At 51.1% G+C, this 23,123-nt stretch overlaps 3 protein-coding genes across 3 annotated transcripts; 2 read left to right on the top strand and 1 right to left on the bottom strand.

Moving 5' to 3' along the window:
- The first annotated feature begins 44 nt into the window (after nucleotides 1–44).
- BDR25DRAFT_344018 (cytochrome P450) lies at nucleotides 45–1,929 on the top strand. The gene is made up of 3 exons (XM_033693892.1): nucleotides 45–297; nucleotides 362–799; nucleotides 874–1,929. Exons 1-3 carry the CDS (start codon nucleotides 119–121, stop codon nucleotides 1,781–1,783), a joined length of 1,527 nt encoding a protein of 508 aa, XP_033545578.1. The 5' UTR covers nucleotides 45–118; the 3' UTR covers nucleotides 1,784–1,929.
- Nucleotides 1,930–3,398: 1,469 nt separating this feature from the next.
- BDR25DRAFT_264593 (acetyl-CoA synthetase-like protein) lies at nucleotides 3,399–18,438 on the bottom strand. Its single transcript, XM_033686877.1, has 2 exons — nucleotides 15,588–18,438; nucleotides 3,399–15,533 (listed from the first exon to the last, which is right to left on the bottom strand). The coding sequence occupies exons 1-2, from the start codon at nucleotides 18,222–18,224 to the stop codon at nucleotides 3,807–3,809; spliced, it is 14,364 nt and encodes a 4,787-aa protein (XP_033545577.1). The 5' UTR covers nucleotides 18,225–18,438; the 3' UTR covers nucleotides 3,399–3,806.
- Nucleotides 18,439–19,207: 769 nt separating this feature from the next.
- BDR25DRAFT_344016 (alpha/beta-hydrolase) lies at nucleotides 19,208–20,772 on the top strand. The gene is made up of 3 exons (XM_033693891.1): nucleotides 19,208–19,669; nucleotides 19,723–20,216; nucleotides 20,281–20,772. The coding sequence occupies exons 1-3, from the start codon at nucleotides 19,414–19,416 to the stop codon at nucleotides 20,338–20,340; spliced, it is 810 nt and encodes a 269-aa protein (XP_033545576.1). The 5' UTR covers nucleotides 19,208–19,413; the 3' UTR covers nucleotides 20,341–20,772.
- The last annotated feature ends 2,351 nt before the right edge of the window (nucleotides 20,773–23,123 follow it).

Raw genomic sequence — 23,123 nt, 5'->3', positions numbered from 1 at the left:
GTCTCCAAAAAGCGATCCAGCTGCCTGGCTATAAAACCTCACGACGCGACTCCCTTTCTCCTTATATTCTTCACTTGATGATCTGGTTTCCCTTCCCCTCCTACACTAGTCAACCAAAATGATCCGCGAGATTGCGTACGGTTTCGCAGGCCTCGTCCTCGCTATCACGGTGGACTTTCTCTTTGGCATTCGCGACGACCCAAGAGAGCCGCCACGGTTGCGGCCAAAGATACCTTTGGTCGGCCATGCTATCGGGCTGTTTCAGTACGGAACTGGGAGATATTCCAGCCGACTTAGGTAGGCTCACGCCTCTCCGACAAGGTTCTTATTGCATTTCCATGCCGAACTAATCCCTAAACAGCCAACGGACAGATGCAGAAATGTACACGCTAGGCATATTTCATGTGAAGGTATATGTTTGTAACAATCGCCGCTTGGTGCCATTGATCCAGAGGAGCTCCAAGACGCTTTCCTTACGCCCACTTATACAGCTTGGAGCTAAGAAATATGCTGGCGCGAACGACGAAACCTATCATCTTTTTGGTCGCAAACTCGCGGACGAGTTTGGCGACGCACAAACATCAGCCCTATCCCCAGGACCGCATCTCGATAAGGCAAACTTGAGGATGGGAAAACAGCTGATCGTCGAGCTGGAGGGTCTTTTGGATATCCCCCGTGGCATGTCCAAGACCATCAAGCTGTATAAGTTGGTCAAAGACACGGTCGTCCAAGCGACGGGTTCTGGCATTTACGGTGCCAACCATCATTTCCGCGACCCAGTGGTTAATGACTCGTTTTGGTAAAGTCTCCACGTCTCTAGAAATACTCTCTCCATATAGCCCCATGAGCTAATGGCTACTATCGTGGGAACAGGAAATGGCAACCATATCTCGCCGCAGAAATGACTGGTCTAGGCTTGTTCACCGCCAAGGGGCGTGCCGCTCGGGATAAGGTGATAGATGCATGCCGCAAGTATAACGAGTCAAGTATCGAAGACGCGGCCTATGTGGTACACGAACGCCATCGCGTCTTGCGAGAAGCTGGCATTTCGCCGGACGAAATCGCAAAGCGGGATGCCACCTTCCCAATTGCCATGTTCGCAAACACAATCCCAACGCTTTATTGGGCAATATGGGAGCTATTCTCGAGACCGACAATTCTCAAAGAAGTCCGGGACGAGATCGAATCTCGCGCCGTGAGCGGCTCTAAGCAGGATGGGTTCGTGCTAGATGTGGCAGCCCTCAAGTCCAAATGCCCGCTGCTATTGTCCATGTTTGAAGAGACGCAAAGAACACGCCACATCCACGCTAATACCCGGGCAGTACTGTCAGACACATTGCTAGATAACGGCAAGTACCTCCTGAAGGCAGGGAATTATCTCCTCGTGCCTGGGCGGCCTATTCACTCAAACGTTGGCATATGGGGCCCGTCCGCTTTAGAGTTTGATCCCTATCGTTTCATTCCGAAGAAAGGTAGTGACCGGGAAGCTGTAACTCCGAGTGCTTTCTTGGCCTGGGGTGCGCCGCCGCACCTATGCCCGGGAAGGCAGTTTGCATCCACTGAGATCTTGATTGCGCTAGCCCTGCTGGCGGTTCGGGCGGACTTGCAACCGTCGCGTGGATCGTGGGAGAAGAACCCGGCGTTGAACTACGGCGAACATGCTGCTATTGAAAGTCCCAAGAGAGATGTTGACATCGAGGTTAAGGTGCGAGATCGATGGACTGGAGACTGGAGCTTAACTGCTAGTGAGAGTCTGAGTAGGATACCCCTTGCTTCTGGTTAAAAACAGGCTGTTTTGGATGATTCGAAAAATGAAACGATCAGATTCTTAAGACAAGTTCAGTAGAAAACCATGAAACCCACTGGACTAGAATTAGATAATTTCTACCTCAGGCTTCTTCTCTACCATCTATACACCTAAGATAGCTCGTAACTTACGGCCAAAGTTTAGCAGTGAGATCAGTGATGCAGAGCCAGCCTTTGAGCTAGCAGTACATGAACGAGAGAACTATGTACTGTACAAGATGCAATCAAGTCTCATCGTAGCTTGAGAACTCGCTATCCCGATGCCTCCAGAGACAGTGTGGACAGAGCTAGCATTAAAAATTAAGTACTCGTACTTAGGTGGAGGGTACGGGCAATCTAGTTTGCTTCTTAAGATTTAAGTATCAAATAATACATCATCATCAAATAATACACTATCTCTACCGCCAAGCCCTCTCTCCTATTGGTCTGGATATAAGCCGGTTATTGATCTGATTGGTGGAAAACCAAATAACTAAAACGCTTTGTTGTTCTACGTTTTTAAGCTTCAAGTAATTATTCTGCTCTGCTACATGCTTGATCTGGCCTTCTTTTTTCCCTATTGTGATTGAAGACAACGCGGTTGGGGGTGTTAAAATCACTTCTGCTGCGTGGTTTTTCCCTCCAAATATGATTGGCGCTGCTAAGACCTTCTAAGCAAAGCCTGTTATCCTTCCTAATCGGGACTAGCCACTTTCTTCCTGGAAAGGAAGGATAATCTGCTCGTAAGATGTAACACTTATACGTAAATAGTGTTTAAACCTTTATTCAGGATAAATTAATAACTTTCTTACAAGTAACAATAGAATCTCTAATAGCAAATGAGGGTGGCTGTGGGGGATTAGGTTCTTCAAGAAAGTATCTTTCTTATTCCGCGTGCATACAGCCTTAGCCTTAGTGTCTTATAACACATATAGCTTCTTAGACACTTAGTCTACAATACATCACTTTTCTTATAACTCATGCCTATCTGAGGCTACAGCATCTTTTATATAGGCAGTGTTAGAACTAAGACCTAGATTTTGGTTAGTCCTATTGTCAGATATGCGCACCTACTGTCAAGACAGGAGGAACGCTTGACGAAAGCTGCTACATAGTACGAGCAATAAGCTCGAACAGTATGTTGCTGCAAATTGCTGCATGTTGCAGCAAATTGCAGCATTTTGCAGCATGTTGCAGCATTTTGCAGCATGTTGCAGCATTTTGCAGCATTTTGCAGCAAATTGCAGCAAATTGCAGCATTTTGCAAGCTGGTCGCGCATAGGGCAAGTGCGCGAGGGACTCGGATCGGCAAAACAAAAAGCCGAGCAACACGAGTAGAGCAGAAAAAGGATCGATAAATCAATACAATCAACAATCATCCCATACATCATATCCAAACCCATCATTCATCTCAGGAAGCCCAGAAACAGTGCTTCAATCTGACACCTATAAGAGATGCTTTTGTATACGCGAACATATAGTCTTTTGAGCGGCTTCAAAGCGATTTTAGAACTTTACCCCATGCCAAGACTCTACTTAATATCTGTAACGCCTTTTAGGTACGGACGGACGTTTTTACACTAAGCGTGTGGCTTGCAGTTCATCTTTGTCGAAAGCCGGATCGCCTTGCCACTCTTAGAGTGAGACGATCTCGCTGTTTTGAATCTGATTCTTGTGTTTCAGCTGTCTAATGGAGGGGCTGTACGCCTGCATCACAGCAAAAAGAGCACTGGTGGGTATAGGACGGTATTTAGAATAGCTAAGAAAATAAAATTACAAGGAGGGGCATCAATGGGCTGGCTGGATATGGCCACTGACGGTTGATCTGACTGGTGTCACTCCATAGTTGTTTTCATGCTTGTTCGAGGGCTTGACTAATATGTCTCGTTACGCCTGCCTCGACTCACGCTAGGGATAACCCGCGGAGTCATGTATGGCCCTTCTGCAAGACAAAAAGACAGAATGCTTTCTTGTCTGTATGTCCTCAGGTGCCGTGTTCTTTCAGCCAACTGTGAATCACTTCAAAGTCCTTGTGCAACAACTTCAAGATCTGAGCTTTCGAGAATGTCCTCAATCGTAACGTCCGACCCTTCATGCTGCAAGTGATTCGCCAGCGCCGCAGCATCAACCATATCACCACCAAGTTTAAACAACGATGGGGGTGGGCCATTTCCTACTGGATATGGGCCAAGCTTTTGCCCAAGAGTCGCGTTCCATGCCCTTACAATGCGAGCACTCGGCTCAATCGGCCGGCCGGCTTCTTGCGTTTCGACGACCCTCTCGGGTTTTCTCATCGTTCTGGCAAGTAGGGGCACGTCGAAGCTTGGTGGTAACTGTGGCAAATCTACAACTGGTGCCCCGGGGAAGTCCATCATTGCTTCAATGACTGACTGAAGGAGGCTGAGAATGTGTGTGGCAACTTCAGGCTCGACCCTATCTTTCCCATAACCCAGCTCCAGAGTCACCAAGTCCGAATACTGTATCGACGTTAATGCCAAGTCGGAGAGTCCAAAGTTCTCTAGTCCAGCAGGACTGATTTGGTACTCGTGGCCACCTATCGTGGAAGCTCTTGGCGGACTGTTCAGGTGGTTCAGAGACGAAGTGTATCTTGTCCCGGCGGGCCAGTCTGTGCAATCTTTGAAGATGCCGCGGAACCCAAGACACGAATTTGGGGCACTAGCCAGCTGTTGGTCACGCACGCATCGTAAAAGATCAACGTTCTTCCAGGAAGGCTGGAGGCGAACTCTGAAAGGTATGATGTTGATGCAACAGCCTAGAGCGCCAGCAACTTGGGCGTCGGAGTAGTCCCGATTTGACACAGTATCACCAAAGACAACGTCGTCACGGCCCGTGCATTTTGCAAGCACAACTGTCCATGCCGACTTGATGTAAATGGCTGGCGTCAGTCCCTCACCATGCAAGGTTCGAATCCGGATGGAAGGAGGAGGCGCCACCTTCGCAAGCATGAATGGTATCTGGAGGACTGGGTCCAAGAATTGTCCAATCTGAGGCATCGAAGATCCATCTAGAAGTTTTCTCCAGTAGTCATACGTTTCTTCTGTGGTCCGCTGTGCCTGGTCTGCCATGAATGACGGGAAACTAGGATATGATTGCTTGGGTTGCTCCGTATAAATGCTTTGAAGGGTTGACCAGATCATGGGAAGGGAAATCCCATCGTATGCCGCATGAGTAATGCGGAAGAGGATCCAATGTTTAAGAGAATCTTTTTGACTGATAATGGCCACGTCAAATAGAGGTTGACCAAGTTTGGGCGGCCGATGCATGCCAGCTTGCATTAGCTTTTCCGCAAAAGGCTCAATGGGACCCTGAACCTTATACGTGGCGATTTCCTGGTCGTATGTTCGGAGCACAACTTGTAGAAGCGTGCCGTGACTGAAAACGTACACGGTTCGGAGGGGCTCGAGCCGATCGACAAGTCTCGCACAGCACGCTTTCAGGTAAGCGACATCGACTGGACCGTTGGCAACCCATTTGAAGTAACGCAATTCCATCTGGTTTTTCATGAGGCTGGTGACGATGCTGTATGCTTGCACGTCGGTCACTGGAAGTACATCAACAATGTCGTCACTTGGTGCGTTCACCAATGGGCACATTTGTTCTTCAATATATGTTGGCACTGCAAGCACGTCCAACAGCGAGAACGGCCGATACTCACGCAATTCTTGGGGTCGAGGCATCTCCGTCATTTTGGCTAGGGTGGCCATTCCCGAGATGGTCGACGATCGGAAGATATCTGCCACACTAAGCGAGATGTTCTGAGCTCTTGCAAGCGTAACCAGCTTCATTGCTGTGATAGAATCACTTCCAAGTTGGAAGATGTTATCGTTACCACCAATCAATTGCTCTTCGATGTTGAGGAGATCTGCCAAGAGAGTGCGAAGCTGAGCGGCGACCGGAGACTCTAACTCGTTCTCATTTGATTGGCTGGACACAAACTGCAAAAGAATTTGTGGGTCCTGCGATGCAAGAATTTCGTGAACCTTCCGCCGATCTAGCTTGCCCGAGGCGTTAAGAGGGAGGCGGCTCATAGGGATATAGACATTGGGCACCATGTAGGCTGGTAGCACGTTAAACAAGCTAGCACGTAATTGGTGGAAGGCCTCTCGCAGGAGGTTTGATGACGGGAGGAGCTCAGACGCCAATTGGTCGCCTTGGGCCAGATATCTGCTATTGGGCTTGAAGTCGACGGCCACGGCCAAGAGGATCTGTTCACCACGGCTGCTCTCGCGCGATATTAGGCTGGCCGCTACCATCTGGACCTCGGGAAGCAGACGTCCGACCCAGTTTTCGATCTCGCCGATTTCGACGCGCTGGCCGCGTATTTTAACCTGAGTGTCATAGCGACCGACATACGATAGTGTGCCATCATAATGCTGGCGCACGAGGTCCCCAGTGCGATATAAACGCCGCCCTGGAGTAACGCCGAGCTGAGTAACCCACTCCGGGTCAGTAACGAACACTGCCGCCGTTTTAGCCGGGTCGTTAAGATATCCGCGGGCAAGGAGCGGGCCTTCTAGTAGGAGTTCGCCTACTACGCCGACACCGACTGGACAAAGGCGATTGTAGTTGGTAGGGTTTGTTACCCAGAAACATCCCGCCAGCGGCCGTCCGATAGAGAGAGCATCCTCAGGATCCACAAGAGAACCGCTATACGAAGAGTGAATAGAAGACTCTGAAGGTCCGTATGCACTGATGACTGTCGCGTGGAGTCCCCATATAGTGATCACAGCCGGCTTCACAGCCTCGCCCATAAGGACTATTGACTTCAGTGATGGCGCGGTTCTAGGTGACAGTAGCTGCGCTACCGTAGAGGTCAGCTGGGCAAAGTTGACTGCCATCGACTCTATAGCACCAGCAAGATTGTTCAGCCGATCGGTATCAGAGGCGATACAAACGCATCCGCCGTAGATAATCGTGGCGAAAACCTCCGATATACAGACATCGAAGGTATGAGCGGCGAACTGCAAGGTTCGTGTGTGCTCATCTATGCCAAACTTCGCTCCGTGAGCTTTGAGACTGGAACAGAGCGCAGCGTGCTCTAGAACCACCCCTTTGGGCGTGCCTGTACTACCAGAGGTGTAGATGATCCAGGCCGCGTGATCTGGTGTGATTTTCGTACATGGCGCTGCTACCACTGCTGTCGGAGAGAGCGTGGTGAGCCAGGAATCACTCACAGTCACTAGAGAGAGCAATAGCCCAGCCAACCGGAGAGCCTGGGTAGAATCAACTAGAATAATCTTCATATCGGTATCGTCGACTATGCCCTCTATGCGAGCGCGAGGGTGCTGTGTGCCTAGAGGCACGACAGTGCCGCCAGCCTGCAGAATAGCTAGCATCGATATCGCCGTCCATCGCGATTTATCCATACATAGGCCCACCTTGACCTCTGGTCCGACACCATGCCTCACGAGATAATAGGCTACTCGCTGCGATTGCGTCCATAGAGCATGGTAAGTTAGGTCCCCGTCCCAGGCACAGATGGCGATACTGTCCGGCTGACTCTTGCAGCGATCCCGGACCATATCATGGATACAACATCGTAAGGGCGCCGGCGCCGTGGTGTTCCATGTGCGGATAGTTGCACGATCCTCTTCGCTGAGGACCTCCACCTCTTGGACGCGATTTATCTTGCCCGCTAAGAGTTGTTGAAAGACATGTTCATACTGCGCCAAGACACGTAATACTTGGGGCTCTGAGATCACAATCTCGTCGAAGCGGGCTTCTACCTTCACGGTCTCCCATTTATCGTCCAACACGCATTCCACAATCAAAGGGTAGCTGTGGAACCCCTCCATGGAGCCCTCCATGACTTCAACGCCAGGCAAACCAGCCATAGCGCCCTTTTCCACTTCAGTGGGAGCCTGGACTAAAAACAGGTGGCCTAGGTTGAGACTGGCAGCGGCCTCGGGAACGATGCGGCGGATGTTTTGCAGACCCGTGTGCTCGTAGGCGATCATCTCCGTGGCCTGGTCTTGCACCCCTGACAGGAAGTCGTGGACTGTTTTCTCTCGATCAACACGTATCCGAACCGGCACCGTAGCGATCGTCGGTGCCACCAGGTCAAGGATGTCTACCACGGGAGCGCTACGACCCGACACCGTTACCGCGAAGATCACGTCGTCCACCCCAGTCCACTGGGCCACGACCATTGCCCAGGCGGCGCGCAAGACGGTCGATACGGTCTCGTGGCCTCGGTAGCTGTGTCGCGCCATATACCGCGTTACTTTCTGCGCCACGTGGGGGCGATATTGAGCCTGGCGTAGAACAGGAAATTGTGCGGCGTGGACTTCCTCTAACTGCCTTCGCCAAAATGCTTCATTTCTGACTGGGTCAACGCCTTTCAGATACACGACAAAGCGTGAAAAGGGGACAGCAGGAGGAATGTGGTCGTCTTGGTACACTAGACGTAACAGCTCAGCGATCTTTCGAAGACTCCATCCGTCGTAGGTACTGTGGTGGCCGGTCCAGACGAAGAAGCGCTGGGTGGTGCTCTCTTCACCCTGACCAGGTTCTTGTATTAGAGCAAACCGTGTGAGTGGACTACCGTAGGCTACTGGAGTCTGATGGTCTGCGGCCAGGTAAGTAGAAAGTGAGTCTGAGTGGATCCAGGACACCGGTTGGCGTACGACCACTTGGATGCAGCCTTGCCGTCCAGCGGGAACGATCCGGGTCCGCAGAACGGCGGTCAACTCTGCGACCCTCGTCCAAGAAGCACAGAAACGATCCAGGTCGACCTCTGGCCCGAGGCGGAAAATTCGCTGTGCCATGTACGCCGCTGCTTGCTGAGTTGAGATAGCCATCAAGCCTTCCTGGAGTGGCGTGCATGGGTAAATATCTTCGATTTGGGCCGTCGCGACGCTACACTGGTCAGCGATGACTTCGAGCTGCGATTGGAGTAGCTTGTCTGGCCCGGCTCCAGCTCCGGCCTCAGGTACCCAGAGAGAGAATGGTGGTGCATTCGCCACCGGATTGTTCGACTTTCCAGAGTCTTGGTGGTCTATCGTACGGGCTAGATCTACGATCCGGGGATGCTGAAAGATATCAGCGACTGTCAAGGCCAGCGAGAGCCCGCGTCCAGCAGCAACCAGCCTCATAGCCGAGATCGAGTCGCCGCCCATTTGAAAGAAATGGTCGCGCATGCCGATCTTGTCCGGCTCCAGACCGAGCGCCTCTGCCCATAGAGTTTGCAAACGGCGCTCTGTCTCACTCGAGGGTAAGCATTTCTCCTCTCCATCAGAAACGACCGTCTGAACGTATTCGGTGGCGGTCTTATTCAATATATCGTGGATAATTCGTCTATCTAGCTTGCCTGAACTATTGAGAGGGAGGTGATTCATCGGGATATAGGCATTAGGCACCATATAGACCGGTAAGACGCTAGATAGGGAGGCGCGTAGCTGCTGAAACGTCTCTCGTAGGAGGCTTGAGGGTGTGAGAGGGATGGAAGCTGACTGTGGCTGGTTGTCGCCCGTAAGATATCGGCTGTCCATTTTAAAGTCGACCGCCGCAGCTAACAAGAACTGCTCACCACGACCGTCAGTGCCTTCGCGTACCACTAGGTCAACTGCTGCACTTTGAACCTCAGGTAGCAGGCGGCTGATCCAATTTTCGATCTCCCCAATCTCGACTCGCTGGCCTCGGATCTTAATTTGGGTATCTTGACGGCCAATATAGGTAAGGGAGCCATCGCTATTTTGTCGTACGAGGTCTCCGGTACGGTAGAAACGGCGTCGTCCTGGGGCCAATCCGAGCTGGGCGACGGCCCAAGCTGGGTCTGTAACGAAGGCCGCCGCCGTCTTAGCCTCGTCGTTCAGGTACTCGCGAGCGAGTAGTGGGCCTTCCAGTAGTAGCTCACCAGTTACACCGATAGGTGAGAGACGATGATAGTCGGTTAGGTCGGTCACCCAGAAGCATCCCGCCAATGGTAAACCGATCGAGGGACCTTCGTCCACAAGCGGGTCACTGTAAGAGGAAGCAATCGAACATTCCGTCGGTCCATATGCAATAAGGACTGTCGCATGTTGTGCCCAGATCTTGATCATATCCGGCTTCGATATCTCTCCTCCGAGGACTAATACTCGTAACGAAGGCACCGTGTATGGAGAGAGAAGTTGTGCAACAGTAGGTGTCAGTTGGACAAAATTCGCCGATATCATTTCCATGGCGCCAGCGAGGTTGTTGAGCCTGTCAGACTCAGGTATGATACAAACGCACCCGCCATATATAACAGTCGCAAAGATATCAGCGATGCTCACGTCGAAAGTAAAGGCCGAAAACTGGAGGGTCCGGGTCTGCGGACCCATATGAAATCTCTGACCTTGAACCTGGAGGCTAGTACACAGTGCGGCGTGCTCCAGCACAACGCCCTTTGGCTTGCCTGTGCTTCCAGAGGTATATATAATCCAGGCAGCATTATCCGGGGTCACTGTCGAGTTTGACGCGGTAATGACAGGGAGAGTAGCCAGCCACGACCCATCCACAAGGAGTACTTGGGGAACGAGGCCAGCTAATCGGCTCGCCTGCATCTGGTCCACTATGATAATCGACATAGCGGTATCTTCGACAATTACCCCCAGGCGGGCTCGAGGGTGCTGCGTTCCCAGCGGCACAACCACGCCACCAGCTAGGAGAATAGCCAGCATCGACACGACTGCCCATTGAGACTTGTCCATACACAAGCCGACCTTGATCTCTGGCCGAACGCCGCTTCGGTTGACGAGGTGGTGAGCCAACCGTTGCGCCTGCATCCACAACTCGCGATAGGTCAATTCGCCATCCCACGCGCTGACAGCGATGGCATCCGGCTGGCTCTCGCACCGTGCCTGCACTAGGTCGTGGATACAGCACTGTAGGCGCGCCGGCACTGTGGCATTCCACTCCCGAATCTGCGCACTATCTTCCGCACTCAGGGAAGATATGGTCCTCAACTTCTCGTCGGGATTTTGGACCAGCCTCTGTGCGATACTAACGACAGTGCGCAGCAACCTCTCCGCGCCCGCCTGGTCCGTGAATGACGTCCGCCACTGGAGGCCAAAACCTAGGCGATCGTCCGTGGCTTCGATGCCAAGCGCGAGATCATAGTCCATGCCATCATCCGCACTAATTGCCTCCAAGTCGATATGCTCCCCGCGACTGGCAGCGAAGCCCGACCCGCGCCTGTAGGAGATCCCCGTGTTGAATAGGCCTTGCTCGGGAAGCCGGAGAGCGTGCTGGATCGCCGCTAGAGATGTGCGTTGATGATCCAGGCCCTCGAGGAAGCGATCGCGGACCCGCTGGATGGCTTCTAGGACTGTCATACCTCTGTCGATGTTGATATAGCACACTGTCATGTATATCATCGGACCCACCAGTTCGTGAATGCCCTCGACTGGGGCGTCGCGTCCGTTGATAAGGTAGCCGAAGCAGACGTTGTTTGATGCGGTGTAGCTAGCCAGCACCAGCCCCCATGCCAGCTGAATGATGTTTGCCACCGTGACGCCGCGGTTTTGGGACAGAGCCCGGAATGCGGCCAAATCTGTGATTTGCGCTGTGCTCATCTGGACAGATTGTTGGTGGAACTTCGAGGTTGCTGGATGCTTCGATAAGGGCGGTACATGGCTAGGCTGGGCATGTTTAAGGAGCCGCGTCCAGTACTCGAGATCCACGGCGCGGGACTCTTGCTGAAGGTAAGTTATGTAGCTGCTGTAGAGGCGTCCTGGGCCCGGCGGAAGTCGTCCATCGTACGCTTGCACCCAATCTTGTACGATGAGTTGGATCGAGGAAGCATCACACAGGGCATGGTCGATGTCTAGTATGGCTTGCGTCCGGCCAGTGGTGGTTTGTATGATGGTCAAGCGATGACCGGGTCGGCAATCTTGGCGTTCAAGCCTGGCAAGAGTAGATATTTGAGCTGCCACTTCGTTATCTTGACATTCGATGACCATAACAGCGGCCTTCCACGACTTGAGCACCATCTGGTGGTAAGGGTCCGTAGCCGAAGAGACTTCGACTATGGCCGTTCTCAGGATACTATGACGGTCAACTACACGCTGCCAAGCCTCAATAAGGACTTCTACACTAGGCACGGGCGATGTTTCCCGCCGCCGAATTTCACAAACTTGCCGGACCTGGTAGGTTCTTGGGTCCTTCGCTTGACTGATCAAAATTCCTTGCTGGACGGGAGAGCAGGGGTAGATGTCTTCTATGTCCCGCAGGTCCACGATACCCAGCTGTGGCAGGTATATCCCTTCGAAGCTGTCCAGTTCCTCTGCTGTTACAGTTGCCAGTGGGAAGTCACTGACAGTCGCGACAGGCTTCATCTCCATCAGCCGACGGATCAGTTCGCACATAGATTGCTCGTATCCCTCCAACCACTGCTGAATCCGGGACTGGTATTGGGTCTCGGGGCCGAATCGGAACACGGTGCAGGCCCTCCCCGCCACTATAGACGCATTCACGTCAAAGATAGCCTGCGCTCTTGTGTTGGCGCCTATGGCCGAGGGGAGGGCCATTTCCCTATCTTCATCCACCGTCTGTAACACAAAGAGACTGTCTTCCCGTTCGAGCTGCTGGTATCGGCCCTGATAGTTGAAGAGAATTTCCGGGTAGTCGTGGTCCCTGAACGCTTCTCTGCCGGAGCTGGTCCGAAACCGTGAAGTGAAGTAGGGCAACCCCTTCCCAGGGACGCTTCGACGTCTGTCCTTGGTCCGGCGGAGCGTCTCAATCACGTCATAACCGGCGTTAGGAACAAAAAGGGGGGTAATCGTAGTGAACCACCCCACTGTCGCGGACAGCTCAATCGTGTCGTCCCAAGACTCTCGGCCGTGGCCCTCATTGAACACCGCCGGCACCTCTCGGTCAGGAAAAGCGTGGTGAAAAGAATGGAGCAGGGCGGCCAGGAAAATCTCGATTGGCTCGGTACGCATCGCGTGATGACACGAGCCGAGGAGGAGGGATGTTGTGTGCTCATCGAGCCAGACTTTGCGCTGCTCGCGGTGTGCCTCGATGCAAAACCCGCGCTCGAGCCCCCAGTACGCCCACTCAGGGCTCGGGACTTTGTACGGCAGGACCCGCGAGGGTTCCAGCTGCCAGGACGGTATCTCGTCCTGTAGCCGGCACCATGTTTGGAAAGAGAGTCCTTTAGGGACTGATAGCAACTGCTTCTCCAGCACCTCGGTGAGGTCATGGAGAATGATCCGCCACGATACAAGGTCAACGACAAGATGATGGGCGACCAGGAACAACATTTGAACCTCACCCTGCTGGAGCACGTGCACGGAGAAGACCGGCCCGTTCTCCAGGTCCAGTGACGTCTGCGCAGATGTCAGAGCGTCGATCAGTTCGGCCTCACGTTGAATTTGAAGGACTCGGAGGCGATACGATCCGATTAGCTTGTCGTCAATAGTTTGTCGCCACCCTTCCTCACTGTTGCCGTGAAATCGTGCCCGGAGCATGGCGTGCTTGGCGACGACCACTTCCACGGCCCGGGAAAGGGCGTGAATGTCAACTGGTCTCGTGACACGAACCAGGACGCTTTGGTTAAAGCGGTCCTCTCCCTGTGTTTGTAGTCCGTGCGCTGCGGTCACCCTGAAGAACAATTCCTGTACTGGTGATAGAGTAAACGGCTCGAAAGAATCGTAAGCCCGGTCAGCACCGCTGTCGGTATTCGCTTTGGTATGCAATGTCAGCTGAGTGATGGACTGGCACTGGAGCACGTCACGAACGGTGAGGATAATGTGACGTCCACGACATTGCGATACCACCTGCATCGCCGTGATCGAGTCGCCTCCGAGGCTCAGAAACGATCGGTTGAGCATCACCTTGGCAATGGGGACGTTAAGGACCTCACTCCATACCTCGCGGAGCTCGCGCTCTAAGCGGGTCATGGAAATCTCCATAGCTTCGACCACCTCCCCAGTCGGGGCCAAGTCGTCGAGCTCGGCAGCATCAGTGGTGGTTAGCCACTGGAGTAGCTGCCGCCGATCTATCTTGCCGGAAGCATTAAGCGGGAGTGCCTTGACGAGTATCCAAAGGGTCGGGACCATGTACGGCATCACTCGCTCGTACAGCGACCGTTGGATCTCCTCCAAGTGGAACGACATTGCCGCTCGCACCTCTGCATCAACTGTTAAAACCTCAGAGGAGCGAGACGCTGAAGATGCGTAATCATGGAGACTCAGGAAAGCGACAAGTTTCTGAGCGTGTACACCTTCCTTGGTGTAAACCACGGCGGCTTGGCTCGTGGCTGGATACTGACAGATATGGTGTTCAACCTCGCCGATCTCCACTCTTTGACCGCGGATCTTGATCTGCGCGTCTCGGCGGCCAATATAGGTGAGGGAGCCGTCGTTGTTCTGGCGCACGAGGTCTCCGGTGCGATAAAATCGTCGCCCTGGGGTGAAACCAAGCTGGGCGACCCAGGCCGGGTCCGTGACGAAGGCCGCTGCTGTCTTGACTGGGTCATTCAGATACTCGCGGGCGAGAGACGGCCCTTCCAGCAACAATTGACCCACCACGCCGACTGGAGAAAGGAGGTGGTAGTCAGTGGGATCGGCCACCCAGCAGTTTCCTGCGATTGGGAATCCGATTGTCGACACGTCCTTTGGGTTTGTAATTGGCCTGCTGCACGCAGAATGGATAGAGCACTCCGATACTCCGTAGGAATTCAGAATAGTGGCATGATGCGCCCAAGCGTCCACAATGGCTGCCTGTAGAGGTTCGCCGCCTATAAGCAAGGTCTGTAGAGAAGGTACAAGATCTGGCGTAATCAACTGTACCACCGTGGGCGTGAGATTGCCAAAGTTGACCTCGAACTCCCGCATTGCCTCAGCCAAGCGATTCATTCGATCATCCTCCGAGATGATACAGACGCAGCCGCCGTATATAAGAGTCACGAAGACGTCAGAGATGCTAACGTCAAAGGTAAAGGCTGCAAACTGTAGAACGCGCGTCTGAGGTCCTGTACCGTACCTCTGACCTTGAATCTGAAGGCTGGTAGACAAGGCCGCATGCTCTAAGACAACCCCTTTCGGCGTACCCGTGCTGCCAGAGGTGTAGATAATCCAAGCGGCATTCTCTGGAGTCACTGTCATGCATGGTGCCGCCGTCGTCGCTGCGATGATTGCCGGGAGCGTGGCTAGCCACGAGTCGCTAAGAGTTATTAGGTGCGGCGCCAGGCCAGCCAGCCGACGCGCTTGAATTTGGTCCACCAGTATGACCTTCATACCGGTGTCCTCAACTATACCCTCAACCCTAGCGCGGGGGTGTTGTGTCCCTAGGGGGACCACGACACCACCCGCTAAGAGGATAGCCAGCATCGATACCACAGCCCATCGAGACTTGTCCATACACAAGCCTACCTTCACCTCAGGTCCGACATGGTTCACGAGGTAATGGGCCACCTGCTGCGCCTGTTTCCATAGCGCACGGTATGTTAACTCGCCGTCCCAGGCGCAAACGGCGACGGCGTCCTCCGGCTGACTTTCGCACCGCTCGCGGACCATATCGTGAATGCAGCATCGCAGGGCCGTCGGCAGCGTGGCGTTCCACAAACGGATCTGCGCAGTGTCTTTTGTGTTTAGCATCACTAGGTCAGAGATGGACTTGTCTATTCCCTCAACTATTTGCAACACGCCAGTCTCAAACAACTTCCCCATTACGGTCACGTCGTCTTTCATGCTCTCGGCCCAGTATCCTATATCGATATCGAGCCCCTCGTCGTCGGCCTCAACATTGACGCGAATGTCATACTAGCCCCTCGTCAGCTGTTGGTAAGCTCCGTACACAGAACATAGACAACTCACATCGACTGGATTGACCACCTCTTCAATATCAACTCGGACGTCTCTTGAGGCAAATTCAGCCGCCATCATCTTGCGTTGAAATGATATTGTTGTGTTGCCCCACTTGCGTGCCGAATTGGTCACTCCTACACCAGTCCCCGCCATTTCCAAATGCTGGAATGGCAGGCTTTGTAGGAAATCTGCGACGACCTTTTGCAGCAGCTCACCCACTTTCGCTGCTTTGGAAAATTCGACACGACATACCAAAGACTTGACGAATGCTCCGATAGTGTGCCGGATCCCGCGCAGAGGAGCATCTCTTCCCGACGTGACATACGAGAACAAAACGCTTTCTGACCCCGAAACCACCCTCAACACCAGGGCCCAAGCCAAGTGGCAGATGCTGGAGAGCGTTACGTTGTGCGCCGCGCACAGGTTGGTCACCGACACTTTGTCGAGCCCAAATCGGAATCGGAAAGACGCAGCGTTCTGTAGGTCTGGCGCTCCTGCCGGTATGTTTGTTGGGTCTGCGCCACGCAGGTAGTCTGACCAATAAGTCGAAGTTAGGTCAGTCCTCAGACGATTCTCGTAAGAAACAAAGTCTTCATAACGAAGGATCTTATCTGTATATGGTTCCTGGTAGTATGCTAAGTAAAGGTCGCGTAGAATGACTTCCGCGGACTGACCGTCCATGAGGGCATGAGATATATCTAACCGGAGGTAAACTTCTTCGGGTGTACTTTGTATGAGGAATAGCCGATGTTGGGGTTTCGAGGGTTCGAACGGTTGAACTTGTTGTGAACTAAACGGAGAACTGGTAAGGTGCTGTTGGCCTTCGTAGATGTGAACTTCAGGAATTGCTTTTTTCAATACTATGCCCGCGAACCCGTCTTGACGGGGGAGGCCGTTGACGAAGACCGTTCGCAACGTTGCATGACGATGGACCACTTCCTTCCAGCTCGATGCCAATCTCCATGCATTCACGGAGCCTGGCTTGGGGGTTGAAAACTTTAGAGTGAATGCACATTGATACTTCCTTGGATCGACTTGTTGGCTGGTCAAAAGGTCTTGCTGCATGTGCGAGCATGGGATAACTTTCTCAATATCTTCGATTGGCCTACTAGCCACTTGTGATAGGTCTCTTTCCACCAACATTTCCAGCTCCGGATAAGACATATCCGCTAATCCGAGGTCGCTAAACGTGGGAATGGCATGTCCGGGCTTCAGGCTTGATAGCAACTTCTGTAAACCGTTTCTGACTCGATTGGCAAACGTTCCCCTGTTCAAAAGCCCGTGACCCTTGTCGTTGGTGGAGAATATGCACGAGATGCAGCCGTTGTCGAATTGGGTACTCATGTACAAGCATTTCTGAGCCGAAAAGTCCTGCGCATGTTGGTATACCATTGCTTGTCTTTTACTACTGAGGTCCCAAGGTTGCTCCTGTGGAATGCCGCAAGTGTCGACCACGATTGTCCAGCCTCCCGCTCGTTGAGCATAGTCCGATTGGCCAGCCACTGATATGACCGAATGCATGTCGCGCGTCTTGACCGAGTATCCCCGGGTCGCATCTTTGATATTACGGAGGACTTGAACACCATCAAGCTCGCCAGATATATCGCCTTCAAGATGCCACAAGGTATCGTGACATCCAATTTTTGGTGGATCAAAGGTCAAGCCGGCATCTTGCATGATGTATATGTCGATTGGCGCCTGGTCATGGGCGGTAGCAGAGCTCATGGCAAGCAGCACTGCGGAATGTAAGATGTCCGATGCATTTGTGCGCAAAATGGCATGACATGTACCATGTAGTAACCGAGCTGTCATGTCCGAGTCAATGGTTAGAAGTGCTGCCTCGGAATGCTCGTCCAACATGTCCGGCTTGAGTTGATCTAATTCCCCCAGGAGAGTCCGCCTTCCCAGAGCGGCTTTCAAGTCAGAGGCTTGCTCTTCGTGGGAACCATTTTGGATTGCATGGACATCGTTCGCTCTTCCATCGCCGAGAAGGGTCTTTCGGAGGTCTCCGACAATGGTATGCCAGGAGGAGAAGTCCATAAATGCACGATGACAAGCCAGTACTAACTCCGACGGCTCGTGGTCAGACGTGAACAACATCCCGCCAAAAATCGGTCCCTTCGTTACGCCAAGCCCATCGGTGAGTTCGCAAAGATCTGCTCGGATGGAGCCTGGTTTAGAGAGTGGACGCACGAGAAAGAGCAGGGCATTTTCCGTGTCAGAGGTAAAGCTGTATGCCAGATCTTCAGCATGTGGCAGTTGCGTACGCAGAATAGGATGGCGTTTCACGATCGTGGTCATGGCGATGTATGAATCGTAAGGCGAAAGGTTCTTTCCCACGGCTACCGTTGTGACCAAGAGGGCGCGCATTCGGAGATGCAAGCGTTGGGCCGCTGTCAACTGCATTTTTGAGTTGATAGAAGGACCTGTCCTAGCTCGCATGGTCTCGTTCCAGAGCTGCGAGATACTGCTGCTACTGAGAATTTCGGCAATCCCAATCGGAATGCCAATCTCTTCACAAGCTGCCATCACTCGCACCGCTCTCAGCGAATCCCCTCCGAGGGCTAGAAAGGATCTCGTTGCATCCAGGTCATGGACCTCTTTCCCAAGCGCCTTTGCGCAAATTTGACGTATTTGGCTCTCCATTTCGGGCGCAGAAATCTTCCGAGAGCACAGTTGAATGTAGTATTCTTCTGTGCCTTCTTTCAATACTAGCAGGAACTGTCAAGAATTAAAAGAGATGAAGATATATCGAACAATCCGTTAGCCATGTAAACCTAAAGTGCAATGAACTAGGTACAAGACGTTATAGCTTTCGAGCACTTCCGCGGCTTTCGAGCTTGTGAACGCACCGGCATGGATCTGCCATCATACCGTGATCTTGGCCTTTGAGGGGTTCCAAATTTGCCTTTACAGCGAATTCCTTCATGAGCCCAATCTGTTAGCGTTGTGCCTTTTTCAGTTCGCCAATACTCTTCTGGGGCCGAGGACGCCTTATTGAAAAGCGGGTCACGATCAAGCCTGGCACAGACCAGACACATCTCTCATATGCTGGCAAATTTATTTTAAAAATACCACATTCGCGTTTTTACCTTGTCGATACTAGTTCGGGGTTGAATACCTGCTCAATCGCACCACAGTGGTGTCGATGAAGTATAACCCTGGTTCACAAAGTCTCAGGAACATCACCTCACTTGCCCCACTTTCCTTCTTCTTAGGTCCCCGACCCAAATGAGGACTGTAAGCACTAGAAAATTGCATCAGGGCCATCGCGCTGCCAATATGGATGTCCGCACCTGGGTAGGTAGGTATGCAAGCGTGCTGCTACAGGGTAAATGACCCCTGCCTGGAAGTTTGTAGGACTACTATCCTAGGGACCCAACTGTGGGTTATGTGTAAGCTTGCTCAAACCGGATACGCATGCGCGTGTCATACGCGTATTTGTAATACAGGAGGAAGTAGGGAGGTAGATCGGTGTCCAGTCACCTTCTTTAGGAAACCAGTGCCAGTTAACAACCACACGTGCAGCTGCGGCTTAGGCTTAGCTCGCAGCGCCCAGTTCGTTCACACTCCTGTTAGGCGACAACACCCGCCTTCCCTGCGCCCGGTTAACCCTAAGGAGTAAGATTCCAGAACATCGTTACGCCCTGCCCCACCTCCCCCGGAAGGTGTCAGCCAGCCTTTCGGACTTCGCCGTGAGGTGACACGGGTGTGTATTAGTAAATCTGCTTTCGAAAACATTTTGATACATTTTTCTTCGCGAGGTGAGCAGCAAAAAAGTACCTTTGACACTTTGAGTAGCTACTGCCTCAGTCAATAACTTTGTGAACCGAAAATGGGGGACGCAAACCTCATCCTCATTCAACGGCAGCAACTATATGACTCATCAATGCCCCTGTTTCTAGTTCACGATGGGAGTGGAAGTGTAGGCAGTTATAACCGCCTGGGAGACTTTGGTCGAGACACTTGGGCATTTGAAAATCTCAAAGTTCAGGAAAGTGGAATCTGGACAGGGGGAATTCAAGCAATGGCAGAACTCTATTGCCAAATGATCCAGGATGTTTACCCCCAAGGAGGTATCATTTTGGGAGGTGTGTATGACGCGGTTTGGCCAGTCCGAATCTCGTTGACTAACCATCAATAGGATGGTCAATCGGAGGGCTCATCTCACTGGAGATGTCGCACATTCTCTCGAAAGTTCCTAATATTACCGTCGTTGGTGTTGTGATGATCGAAAGCCTGTTCCCCGGCCTTCTCAACAGCCAAAACATTACGGTGGAGGTACAAGATTTGTGCTTTAGAAGCAAAATGTCCGTATACGAGCGGAAAAGGGTGGCGAAACTCATCTTCGAGGCAACGCGAGTCGCAAAGTCATATGAGTCGGCGATTTGGACACCAGAAATATCGAGGCACGATGACTTGAACCACTGCAAAATCGCCTCGGACTCTGCAGCACTGCGAACGGCAGATGCAAATCCGCCCTCACCTCTTGTGTTGGTCAAAGCGAGTGATCCTGTCCCCTCGCGTCAAGGTACTGTGATACCTACGCTGCTTGGTTGGGATCAACTTGGAGATCGCTGGATTACCGCAGTGTATACGGTTCAAGGTCACCACTTCAGTATTTTCGAAGAGGAAAATGTGAGCTTATTGCGTTATGATTTAATGTATTCCAACTCCTTGAAGCTAATTAGAACCGCTTTAGGTTGGCTACCTTACAATCATCCTTAGAGAGGCCTGCATCATCCTTGAGATGAGTCTTTAAAAGTGACAATAGAGACCAGCGGAAGTCTTCTGGCGCCAGTTCTGTGTAGACAGCTGCAGTTGTAGAGCTGCAGTCTCCCTAAATTCGTTCTGTCTCCCTTCACTAGATCCATGGCCTACATGTCATCCGACTCAAATTCATAGAACTCATTTCGGCATTATGAACAGACAGGGGCAAGTGAATTTCCGTGGAGGCAAAATATATTGGCCCGGGCTCGCTAGTACAATCTCTCACCTCTTTTAAGACTCTATCAACCCAAAATCTCAGCTTTAGTAAATCTAGAAGCCTTTCACGGGATTTCTACACTTATTGTCGTGCTGTTTCTTCTTGGTAGACGAATTATGAAGCAGGGCAGCTAGCATTAAGTAGCCATCCTTACGTAAGGGCTTGCGGGAAGAGGGAGGTACAATCTCATCCCCACTTTGACTCCAGACCACATAAAAATGTGAGGAACTTGTTCGACGCTAGATGTGAGAAGCGATTGAGGTGTAGAAGCTAGACAGGTACTGATAGTGACCACCCAAGATTTGTTGATACTGTACTGTGGTATCGGGCCGAAGTATTGTGCATTGCCGGTGCTCCGCAGAGTTCTCCGAAATCATGCATCCAACTAGCAGGTAAGATAGCAAGGCCCACGCAACGTTCCCCGCATATATTCTTTAACTAATTGGGCTTGACGGGCGTGCATGGGCTGCTGCAGAGCACAGACGATGTACAATCCTTCGGCAGGGTACCACAAGATTGGCCCCTCCCCTGCAGGAAACCCAAGAGAACGGATCAACGTTCGCAAGGATTAATAATGCATACAGTCTCCTTCTGGCAAGCAAGCCGTGCCCTTGGATTCGGTGTTGAAACAGACAATATCTACCACGTGGCCAAACCTGCCCTGTCCCCGTCCCGGAGCATGAGATTCCCCTACGACTTGGTATAATGATGACCAATTATGGAAAGGAAGAACAACTGAAGGGATCTTGTTGCACCAGCCGCTGATAGGTCGATTAGCGCACGATCATGACGGGAACAGAAGCAATCGTCTGACGGGCCGAGATCACTAGTGCTGACGGGCCGAGATCGCTCATGCTGACGGCTGAGATCGCTCGCGCACTCCGGCACTTACTCAGAGACCCGGCCGATGTATTGTTCTCTGCAGGGGTGCCCCTGTTGACGCCACCAGAACACAATCCACTCATTATTGCACTAGCTCGTATAGAAATATTTCTTTCCGCTTCTCTGCTTCCTGTTTAACGCACTGCACTGACAAACCTATCTACATGGAACTATGAACACTACCTTACGTAACATACCTTACCCGCGATAAACGTATTTAAGTACAGACCCTACTGTTTACACAGTATACTATATACTATATTATACTACTATAACTCTTTTTTAATTCTATAAATGAACGGTTTAAGTGTGCAACAACTAGTAAATACTGCACTAAGAAACACGCTAGCTACTATCTAATTCTTATAGCTAAGTACCTGCCTTGTTATCTTTAGCTTCCTATTAACTTTTTTACAAGTAGTAAGTTAGTAAGTTAGTTATTTTCTTAGCTTTCTAAAAAAAAAAATAATCAATATATATTATATTACTTAAACTAAGCTACTTGTATTACAAAAAATCTAGTATATTTACTTCTAATATAACTATATTAATAATGTAGAAAGTAACAGTGTAAAATCTTAAATAGAAACAAACATAGATAATAGAGAATCACCACATGTTATTAAATAGATAAAATAGCGTAGTAGACCTTATAACTATTATAGATGCTATTAAAAAAAAGCACAACTGTAAGGACGGGGCTCTGTACCACTGCGTACAGAATAGTATATATACCTGTCGCGTGTAAGGATCGTAGTACAAGCCGCTTCCAGCCTTGCAATGCATTATCCTTTGTAAGGACTAGCGGCCTTACAATAGCTAAACATATCATAGTTTTTATTAGTAGTAAGAAATACGTTGTATTGTTTTAAAAAAAACACGTAAGAAACTATTAAGTAGTACTATTATACTATAAAATAGTTTAAATAGATTATACCATAGTACTAATGATTTTTAAACTATAGTTTTTACACTAACGTTATAACTAATATAAACTAAAGCTTCTAGCTATTTAGTAATTTCATAATAAAGAATAGTTAGATAGAAAACTATTAAAACCATCTTTAAATTACTATATAGGAAAGCCTAGGCTCTATTATAAATTCCTAGCTTAGTTAACCTAGATAGCATGGAGAGACGCTGTAAAGTAGTAGTAATTGCGTACAAAGAAGCAACAAATGTTTCTACACAAGCCTGTACAATAATTAGTGTATTCTATTCTCGTAGTGTCAACAGGGGAGCCCCTGCAGAGTACAGATGATACAATATATTGGCTGTGTACCCTTGTAGTTGAAGCTAGCAGCTTCTGTGGTATCCGGCCGAAGGATTATACGTTTTGGTGTAGAGTGTCCCGAAACAATGCATACATCCAATTAGGAGGTAAGATAGTAAGACCCACGCAAGCTTCTTCGTATATACTATGTAACTAATCAGACTTGACTAGCGTGCATGGGCTCCTGCAGAGCACTGACAATGTACAATACTTCGCCCGGATACCGCAGTAAGCGATGATACCTGGCTCTGGCTCCAAGGAGACCTTCAGATGTGGGTCATCGGTGGGAACCTTCTGAACCGGGTTATCGGTGGGAACCTGCAGAGCACTGACAATGTACAGTACTTTGCCTGGATACCACAGTAAGCGAAGATATTTGGCTCTAGCTCCAAGGAGGCCTTCA

The sequence above is a fragment of the Lindgomyces ingoldianus genome, assembly GCF_010093535.1.
Source record: "Lindgomyces ingoldianus strain ATCC 200398 unplaced genomic scaffold BDR25scaffold_23, whole genome shotgun sequence".
NCBI lineage: Eukaryota > Fungi > Ascomycota > Dothideomycetes > Pleosporales > Lindgomycetaceae > Lindgomyces > Lindgomyces ingoldianus.
The sequence above is the reverse complement of the archived record's forward strand: the minus strand, read 5'-3'. Positions and strand labels throughout refer to the sequence as shown.

What these genes read in the sequence shown, in the direction of transcription:
- BDR25DRAFT_344016 (XM_033693891.1), top strand. Translation starts at nt 19,414, where the DNA reads ATGGGGGACGCAAACCTCATCCTCATTCAACGGCAGCAACTATATGAC. An exon ending in AGGAGGTATCATTTTGGGAG is followed by an intron (nt 19,670 to 19,722) that starts GTGTGTATGACG and finishes AACCATCAATAG; the next exon opens with GATGGTCAATCGGAGGGCTC. An exon ending in GTATTTTCGAAGAGGAAAAT is followed by an intron (nt 20,217 to 20,280) that starts GTGAGCTTATTG and finishes GAACCGCTTTAG; the next exon opens with GTTGGCTACCTTACAATCAT.
- BDR25DRAFT_264593 (XM_033686877.1), bottom strand. Translation starts at nt 18,224, where the DNA reads ATGGAGAGCCAAATACGTCAAATTTGCGCAAAGGCGCTTGGGAAAGAG. An exon ending in AGGTGGTCAATCCAGTCGAT is followed by an intron (nt 15,534 to 15,587) that starts GTGAGTTGTCTA and finishes ACGAGGGGCTAG; the next exon opens with TATGACATTCGCGTCAATGT.
- BDR25DRAFT_344018 (XM_033693892.1), top strand. Translation starts at nt 119, where the DNA reads ATGATCCGCGAGATTGCGTACGGTTTCGCAGGCCTCGTCCTCGCTATC. An exon ending in AGATATTCCAGCCGACTTAG is followed by an intron (nt 298 to 361) that starts GTAGGCTCACGC and finishes ATCCCTAAACAG; the next exon opens with CCAACGGACAGATGCAGAAA. An exon ending in GTGGTTAATGACTCGTTTTG is followed by an intron (nt 800 to 873) that starts GTAAAGTCTCCA and finishes TCGTGGGAACAG; the next exon opens with GAAATGGCAACCATATCTCG.